The sequence below is a fragment of the Haplochromis burtoni genome, unplaced genomic scaffold, assembly GCF_018398535.1.
Source record: "Haplochromis burtoni strain Fernald_Lab_line unplaced genomic scaffold, NCSU_Asbu1 Contig_41, whole genome shotgun sequence".
Classification (NCBI taxonomy): domain Eukaryota; kingdom Metazoa; phylum Chordata; class Actinopteri; order Cichliformes; family Cichlidae; genus Haplochromis; species Haplochromis burtoni.
The window spans coordinates 2,439,425-2,448,873 of record NW_024582402.1 but is presented as its reverse complement, the minus strand read 5'-3'; the positions used below and the strand labels follow the sequence as shown (position 1 = coordinate 2,448,873).

The 9,449-nt window shown below is 38.8% G+C and overlaps 1 protein-coding gene across 1 annotated transcript in view; it reads right to left on the bottom strand.

The window, feature by feature from the left end:
- LOC102291300 (deleted in malignant brain tumors 1 protein) overlaps positions 1-8,727 on the bottom strand; it is a 10,229-nt gene extending 1,502 nt beyond the window's left edge. The window contains exons 1-9 of the mRNA XM_005920463.3: positions 8,575-8,727; positions 8,400-8,441; positions 5,884-6,201; positions 5,162-5,476; positions 3,866-4,168; positions 3,199-3,513; positions 2,163-2,471; positions 1,775-2,062; positions 315-638 (exon numbers count right to left, since the gene is read on the bottom strand). Coding sequence (XP_005920525.2) covers positions 315-638; positions 1,775-2,062; positions 2,163-2,471; positions 3,199-3,513; positions 3,866-4,168; positions 5,162-5,476; positions 5,884-6,201; positions 8,400-8,441; positions 8,575-8,611 — 2,251 coding nt within the window. The 5' untranslated portion in view covers positions 8,612-8,727. The remainder of the gene's footprint in view (positions 1-314; positions 639-1,774; positions 2,063-2,162; positions 2,472-3,198; positions 3,514-3,865; positions 4,169-5,161; positions 5,477-5,883; positions 6,202-8,399; positions 8,442-8,574) is intronic.
- Positions 8,728-9,449: the final 722 nt, after the last annotated feature.

Genomic DNA, 9,449 nt, shown 5'->3' with positions numbered 1-9,449 from the left:
AGATGTATTTTCCAGTGTATACCCACAATTTCTCAGGTTATCAGCAGGGGTTATTTCTTTGTTCATCAGCCGCTCATAACAATTGGCATGGTTATGTTTGAGTTCAATCATGTACTCACAAAAAATACAATTAAAAAATAGAAAAGGAATAAGTTTTATTTGTATTCCAGATACTTTCTTTATTCTTTACTGCATTATTGGAGTGATGTTAAAAAAAAACATGTAAATATGTTGCAGTGAATCTAGTGATCTATGTCATTCATTTACTGCCATTCAACAGCAAATAGAAACGTTGAGTTCATCTGTCTACTTACAAATCACAAAGGCATGAATCCACTGAGCCTCTTGAGCAGTGATTTTCCTTGATGACACTGTTATCTCATACACACAGCTGTAGTCGGCATCATGTTCAAGGTCAGCTACAGGAAAACTCAAGGAGGCTGAGTTGTTGACAGATGTCATGTTGTATTTCATATTAGAGCGAGTAAAGATGAGAAAGAAAACAGCTCCTGTATAGTGTACACTAGTTGTGCAGGTGAAGATGAAGCTGTAACCCTTGATGATTTCTGCACCTTCAGGAACCTTGACCAGTCCTCCATTTGGAGACGTCACAGAGATACTGGGCTGCTCCAGTGACACTGAGAACAAAAGAAACAACAAATACAAGAGAACAAGAAACTATAGTGAAAAAGAGGTACCAACTAATGGCAGAAAATCTCTATACCACTGATTTAATGTCATAGCTTTCAGCCTGTCAGGGTGGCACTGAAGGAAAAAGAGGGAGTGAGGTTGGGGAAGGACTTGCATATTTCCGCAAGACAATACTATTCATGTTAGAGGAGTCCGGGAGCTGACTCCCTGCAGTACAGTCCTTTTCCAAAAGTCAAGCAGCTAATCCCCTCAGTTCACAGATACTTACAGGCTGTCTGTTACAGCTCTAACACACCTGTGTTGTGCGACCTTTGCTCTCTCCAGGACCCAGGTGCTGCTCGTTGTCTTTTCCCTCCCTTTGGATAGACAAATTTGTGTTGTGGTTTTCCTTTCTTGTTTTGATATTGATATAATGGCATTGGGGTCTCTTTGTGTTAAGAATAAAGTCTATGATTTTACCATTTCTGCATTTTTTCCATTTCTTTCTTTCTGTCCAGGCTTTATTCATTGTTGCTCCCCCCATACACTCCCCCAGACTTCCATCTTGGGGACGTAAGACTGTTAAAAGGTGAGGGGATGCTACACAGTGGTAAACATGACCCAGATTTTAGGAAGTAAAAATGAAAACTATTTTTCTTATTTTCGTATTTTTCTTACAATCGTATATTTTCTCAGGTCAAACACTCTTTCAGTGTTCAATTGTAAATATAATATCGGTTTATGAAATTTGCTAATCATTGCTTCCTGTTTTTACTTTGATTTTACACAGCAGCCCAACATTTTTGGAAATGTGTTGTACTTGTTTCTCCATAGCTATTGTCTATTACAGCTCACTCAGGCAAACTCCTGCGTAGATGAATATTTTCATGGTTTGCAGATAATATAGTCACATGAATATGATTAAGATCATGTCAGTTTTTATTTATTAGTCGCAGTATATATTGGCATGCAATGGAATTTAGTTCATGCCCTCAAAGAGATGATTGGGGAGTGAGTGTTGCTGGTATTTCTTATCTTAATGGATGTGATGTCATACTAATAACCTGTAGTGGGTGTAACAAGTACACAGTATTGGTCCTGTCAAAGAAATCACTGTAATATAAACAATAGTACATTTTATTACCAATAACAGAGATGTTAGCAGAGTCACTTGTGGAGATGCTGGAGTCGTGTGAATATTCACACTGGTACAATCCATCACTGTCAAAATCTACTTGGGGGATCTTGAATGTAGCAGAGTTGGTAGTTGATGGTTTTGTCTGACTGAATGAGCCTGAAATCTGCTTCAGAGTAAATTCTCCTTGTAGGAGCTGTTGGCTTTGAGGTGATATTGAACAAGTGATGCTGAGATCACTTCTCCACTTAACTTTATTAGCAGGATTCATGGAGATTCTGGGCTTTGGGAGGATCACTGAGGAAACATCAGTCATGGAGAGATGATTCAATTAAAAATGGTAAAACATTTACCTTATTATATTAATAATATAATAAGAAACAATTAAATTTTTCACCTGAGCAGACAACACCAGCATCCTGACTGTGTGTACAGTCATGTGTCCCAAATCCTCTGTGCTGACACTCAGTCAGAGATCTCTCACTTCCTGAACAGGACACATCATCAAGCCAGATGGATCCACTTCCCTCACCAAAGCGGGCTGATACAGCAGCACTCTGTGCCGTTCCACAGCCGAGCTCTCTGCAAACCACCTCAGCATCATTTATGTCCCAGTTATCATCACAGACTGTTCCCCAAATGTTGTTGTAAAAGATTTCGACTCTTCCAGAGCACAAAGTGCTTCCAGATAATCTGACTGGCACACCTGGGCACAGTGAGCATAACATAAAACAAAAACCTTTTTTATGGAATGAGTGTTATTCAGTGTGGAATTAGTTCATGACTACACTCATTTACTCACTCTGCATGCTGAGCTGCTCACTGATCATAAAAAACTACTAAAGAACAGTTTTATTTATGTGCTTCAGTGTTGAATGTTATCATAAGATGTTCCAATCAGATAAAATATTATTGTTTTGACAGTTCACACTCATGATGTTGCTGCTTTCCAGCACTTTGTTTGCCAGATATTTTTCATGGTCCTGGATCTTCGTCCCAGTGTTTTGAGTTGCGATCACGTATTCTTAGTTAAGAGTATTCTTAGCTTCGTATTCTTGTTTTGTTTTGTTTTGTTTTTATTTACAAAGGAAAAAACAAAAAGAAATTCAGATTTGCAACTTGGAAGCAAAGCAAATTAACTTGGTACAAAAGTTGGACCGCTACATCATAAGTTTCACAGGAAAAGCTTTAAGTTTCATGAAGGAAGTTTTCTTTTTGCTTTTTGCAAAAAAATGGGAGAAACCCGTGAAAGATTTTGACAAAGAAAGATGTGATGAAGCTACTTTTCTGCTAAACATGTCAGAAACACTGAAATGTACCTCGTCACACAAATGCAGTAAGAGACACACACCATAAGATGATGAAATGATTGCAATACTGTAAAAATATTCTAATATGTTGATTATGTCTTTATAATGATTATTTCTTTTTACCTGAACAGCTGACACCAGCATCCTTGCTGTGTGTACAGCTGTGTATCCCAAATCCCCTGTGCTGACACTCAGTCAGAGATCTCTCACTTCCTGAACAGGACACATCATCCAGCCAGATTTCTCCTCTTCCTTCACCAAAGTGAGCGGACTGAGTGGCATTCAGGGCTGTTCCACAGTTTAACTCTCTGCAGACCACCTCAGCATCATTTATGTCCCAGTTATCATCACAGACTGTTCCCCATGTTTTCTTGTAGGCGATTTCGACTCTTCCAGAGCAGCGAGTCGACAGAGAACCAGCTAATCTGATGGCTACACCTGAACACATAGAATACGCCTTTTAAATAAAAACTGTCATGTTTATTGTGGGTTTACGGCAGCAGCTATTTGCCAATCTTTGTTAGTCATTTCTGTACAAGATTTAATCATCTGAAGTTCAGTTGGAGATACAACTGACAAGACCCACATTTTTGTTTCAGCAGGATGATGAAAAACATATTTCTCTGTGGATTACAGCTGAAGAGCATTTCATTGCTGAATATGACACAATATACTTAGTATAAGAACTCATTTCAACAGCTTACCTATAATTTTGGCACAAAACACACATTGACACATCTAAACTGAGTGGCTGATAAAACAACGCGTGAAGAACTAATGAGAGCTGTACCTGAGCATATGACTCCAGCATCTTTATGGTGTCTACAGCTGCTCCCAAATTCTCCAAGCTGACACTGGGTTATAGATCTTTCATTTCCAAAACAGGCCACACCATCAAACCAGACTGGTCCACTTCCTTCACCAAAATGAGCCTCTTTAGGAGCTGCCAGGGCCGTCCCATAGACTAACTGACTGCAGACCACCTCAGCATCATTTATGTCCCAGCCATCATCACAGACTGTTCCCCAGCTGTTGTTGTGATAGATTTCAACTCTTCCAGAGGATGGGGACTGAGACCCAGCTAGTCTGATTCCTAAACAAAAGAAATATACTTGATTATGATTGTAAAGTTTAGTGTTATTTAATGAAGGCAACAATTTTAACATCTGTCAGATACATTTATCAAAGAAAATACAGTAATATGAAGTTCAACAGGAAAGAAAATGGCAATAGTAGCACAATAGCTACACAAGCTCAAGAGAGTATCCAAATACAAGACAGGTGAAATACCAAAAAGTGAGAAGTTTTTGGCTATTGCAAAAATCCAAAAGAGAATACAAAAACAAACAAACAAACTAAACCAAAACAACAATAAAAACAAATTACACTGGGAGAACACAGTCAAACCAAGGAGAAGACAGCACTAGATATAAACACACACACATGTTATTGAGCTAACAATTCCAAAGCACATCACAAGGTTAAAGTAACCTTCAAAGTAAAACAGGAAACAGCAAGTAAAAAAAGAAGAATGAATTAGCACTAAACCTAATGATATGTCATGTTGCAGGTGGCAAGTGACAATTCAAAGCTTCACTTTGGCTGTTAGCAGTGGCTCATGGTCGAAGTTTTTCATTTTACTTGAATCTCTCCCTTCCTAATTATATACTTCCATCTACTTTTTATTTTGATATTATTGGGATTTTTTGTGCTTGTTAATCAGACCTTCCTCTCTGTCACGTCCTCACTCTGTTGCTGGTACTACTGTTGACGTTGCAGCAGCAGCCCTGACAGTTAACATGTCCATCAATTTGACACATTTTACTGCATCTATTTCTTTTTTCTATTTCTCACGTAACTTTTCAGATCCACCGTTTCACCTTCTTTGTCCATCATCAACTACATCTGCCACTCTAAACTCTGTTCTACAAAGTGCATGGGAAAATAGGGGAGGGGCTAGTTGCGTAAGTAAGATTTGTTTGAGGAAACGTCGGTAATGAAAATTAAATAATCGGCTACTGTTAGTGGTTGTAAGGTGCACAGCAGCCTTTAAGTCATATTTTACATGATCCAAAGAACATCTCACCTGAACAGATGACACCAGCATCCCGATGATGTCCACAGTTGTGCGTCCCAAATCCTCTGTGCTGACATTCAGTTAGAGAACTTTCACTTCCTGAACAAGCCACATTATCAAGCCAGATGTCTCCCTTTCCTTCACCAAATTGAGCTGATTGAGTGGCTTTCAGTGCCGGTCCACAGTCTAACTGTCTGCAAACCACCTCAGCATCATTTATGTCCCAGTCATTATCACACACTGTTCCCCAACGTTTTTTATAGTAGTATTCAACTCTTCCAGCACACGGAGTGGACCCAGAACCAGCTAATCTGATAGGCACACCTAAATGCAGAAAACAAATAACCTATTTAATTTTAAATAGAGCATATAGTATATTTTGAGTTTTGATTACTTGTTAATGATGGTAGTTTCATTAGACTCATTTGTGTTTCAATTATATAACCTTTACAAACAGTTAATGACACAAATGAAAAAAATCCACATAATCCCACTGTGGTGTGACACTGGCAGCTTCAAAGTGTGATGAACAAAGAACATATTTCTCCTTGTATTACACCTCCATCCATACTGAATCATATAATTGCTCATTACTGCACATTAAGCTCACGTATGAGCTCAGGTTGATCACTCACCCTGAATTTTAACACAAAATTTACACCAACAACAAACAACACTTCTAGATGGTAAAAATAATAAGATGGTGATGAATAATCCTGAATTTATCTCACCTGAACAGATGACACCAGCATACCAAAAATCTCCACAGTAGTGTTTCCCAAATCCGCTGTGCTTACACTCAGTTAGAGAACTTTCCGTTCCTGAACAGGACACATCATCAAGCCAGATTTGTCCTGTTCGTTCTCCAAAAACGGCCTCCCGAGTGGCATTCAGTGCCGGTCCACAATCTAACTGACTGCAGACCACCTCAGCATCATTTATGTCCCAGCCATCATCACAGACTGTTCCCCAGCTGTTGTTGTGATAGATTTCAACTCGTCCAGAGCAACGAGTTGACTCATGTGGGTTGACTAATCTTATTTGAACATCTAACAAGAGAAAGAGATAATTATATAATATATTTATTAGTTTTTGATTACTTAAAATCAAAGAAGTAATAATGTTGCTGAAAGCAAAAACAGTAAAAAAAACAAACAAACCCAAATTAAATAAGGAAATTCAGTGAGGAAATGGAAAATTGTATTCCCCGTTGTTTTTTTTTAAAAGCTTCCTGTGTCTTCTTAAATTTCTTTGAAAATATGACAACATTTTTTCTTTTAAAATTCTTGAATTCAGATGTTTTTAAAGAAGTTGTTTTTGTGTGTTTTCTTTTTGTGTAAATTCGATTTACTTTAACTATCAAAATATGAAATAATAATGTACAAACACTTTTTAAACATTATATTTGTTTTTTCACCATTAGAATTTTCAATAAAAATTGGTTTAAAATTTATTCTGCTTTGTTAGACATTATTAAAGCAATGATGATGAGGATGATGATGATGATGAAGCCTTTATTTGTCACGTGCAGTTGACTGCAGTGAAACTGGACCTCTTCCAACCATACATACAATATACAAACAACACATTGGGGAGACAGGTCAGAATCGGTAGCGTAAAGAAAAACAATGAAATGTACAACACAATAGGGCAGTGGCGGAGGAAAAAGAGAACTCTACTCAGACTTAGCTCCTGATAGGGGATCAGTATGAGAACAGAAAACAAAAACTCCTCAGCACAAAAGCACAGGAATTTGATATGCTATACGGCTGAGAGTGGCCGCCCTGGGTTAAAATCTGATCCGCGGTCCTTTGTCGCATGTCGTCCCCCTTCTCTCTCTGCCCCTGCTTTCCTGTGCTTTCTTCACTGTATCTATTAAATAAAGCTGAAAAAGGCCAAAAAAGAAAAGAAAAACCTTGTTGCTCGGTCTGGTTCCTCACTGGCACTGCTGCTACTCCCCCTAGTGATGCTTCCGGACTCCCAAGCTGTGGCTTTTCACAGCAGAGGTTGGCTGTCACAGAGCAGTGGCCATTTCTTTCCACCTTCTTCTGTGTCTCTGCAGGTCCAGGGTGCTATAGACACCATGCTCAGCTCATTGGGGGGACCACGAGCATTAGGACAGGAGTGCTGAAGGTGTGCCACCCCTGCCACTCTGGCAGGAGTGTCCAGTGATGGAGGGGGCACAGGTGTTCCATGTCGCTGGACACCATCCCCTGGTCCAGGAGAGACGCACTGGGTTCCGGGTAAGGTGCCAAAGAGGTACTTGCCAGGCTATGGTGGACCCAGGCTGCAACCAGACCTGAGTCCACCAAACCCCAGTTCGTTCAGTGACATTGTTGGTCCACCTGGAGCGAGCAGTTGGCATGGATGGAGTACACCCAAAACTCGAGCATGTCAGCTGCCACTGGGATGTCCCCTTTTGACGCGTCGCTGGGGTACCAACCCCAGCTACTTTTTTATCACCGAGGGTGAGTTGGCTGACCCCTCCATTCAACAACACATAAGTCATTGCAGGCGAGCATGGCGGTCTACTGATCACACTCCTGCTCCGGTCTATCGAGTTGGCCAGAAAGGTGTGGCTCTCCTCCAGGTACATTCCCCTGAGAACTTTATCTAAGAAAATAGCTCTCCATTTCATTGGCCCGTTTGCCATACAAGCCATTCTCAATTTAATTTTTAAATTAAATTAAATTAAAATTAATTTAAAATAGTAAGAAGTGTAAGGGTTTAGTCAGGAACAATTTTGCAACCACTCAGATTTCATATCTTGATTTTGAACAGAAACGAGTGGGTTTAGTGCAGACACTCTGTGGTGCAACATCTATAGCAATTAACTTTAACATAAGAAACGATGTAGTACGGAAACTGACTTCATGCAGAGAGGACATTGCGGAGAAAAAACACCTGCAATGGGGCTGTGTGGAATTTTCAAAATTTTAGGGAAATTTTTAGAAAAGAAGGTGGACCCTTTTACTAATTACCCAGCAATAAAGCTCAGTGTGGTGCTTTAAGCTATGTCCACATCCAAGTACAGTTTTTTTCTTAACAAGTAGACCTTGCTACCATTCTCTTATTCTCTGTTAAATTAACAAATAGTAGGTACAGTTTTCTTTTTAAATGATCATGTTGTATTCATTCATTTTATACAATTCACATTATGTGTATACTACTTACAGAAAATGTTTGCATGTGAAACAACAGAAACAACAGAAAACTTCCACTAACAGAAATGGTAAAAGAGACTGACCTGTAGCAGCTGAAGATGCAGACAGATAAGAGACTGTAGCAACTGTAAAAAGACAAAAAATAATTTGTTTTTCTTCTTTGGATACGATAAATAACAGAAAATCTTTAAGAAACTTAAAGTGACTGTTAGTATACCAAAGACAGAAAATAATAAAATGATATAAAATGCATCTCACCAATGGCCAAATAGAAGACGCTGCTCTGTGTCCACATGACTGAGAAACAAAATGTTTTCTGTGTAAAATGATGCGTGGCAGAAAACTGAAGTTAAATCTGTGGTCTATGCAAATGCTTCAGACTGTATTGGTTTTCCCTTTAAACATCTGTTCATTTCCATTATTTGTCTAAATTAAAAATTACAAAGTACAACAAACAAAATCTGAGAAGACATGTAACAAAGCAGGAGAAGAAAGTAAAAACTTTGTTCATTTCATACAGTTTGGCACCTGCATGAAATAAAAGAAATACGTATGTGCGGCACTAGTTCGAGTTGAACACCTGAAATGGAATTAAAGATTACGTCTCAAACTATGTTCATCTCTGAATGTTACTGACAGGCGCTACCATCTTTGGTGCTTCTTTTCTTCCAGTTTTATTTTTCTAGTGATCACACAGAAAAAAAAAGTTCACTATTAAAGTTTAATTTTGTGTTCAGCCAGATGCAATAAAATGCATTGGTATTCTTACCAGTTCTGCGTTCACAAGAGTTAGAAAGCTGAAGTGAAGGTTACTCCTTGATAGTTGTAGTTCGCTACAGCCGTCTGAAGGCTGCAGGAATTTGTTCCGCCTACAGACTCAAACAGTTGTGATAGTGCAAAAAGCTAAACCACAGATACACAGATTAACACATCGATATTTGTGCTACACTGTTAAAAAATAAATGACTGCTAACTAAGCTACTTTCTCCACTCAGCCCCTCATGACCATCTGTTCTTGTTTTTGCCTCTCCTGATGAAGATAAAGCAAGAAACTCTTTTCTTAACAATATTTTCACATAAAAAAAACTTGTGAATATAATCTACAAAGAAGGCATTTGGATCATTGGAAAGCA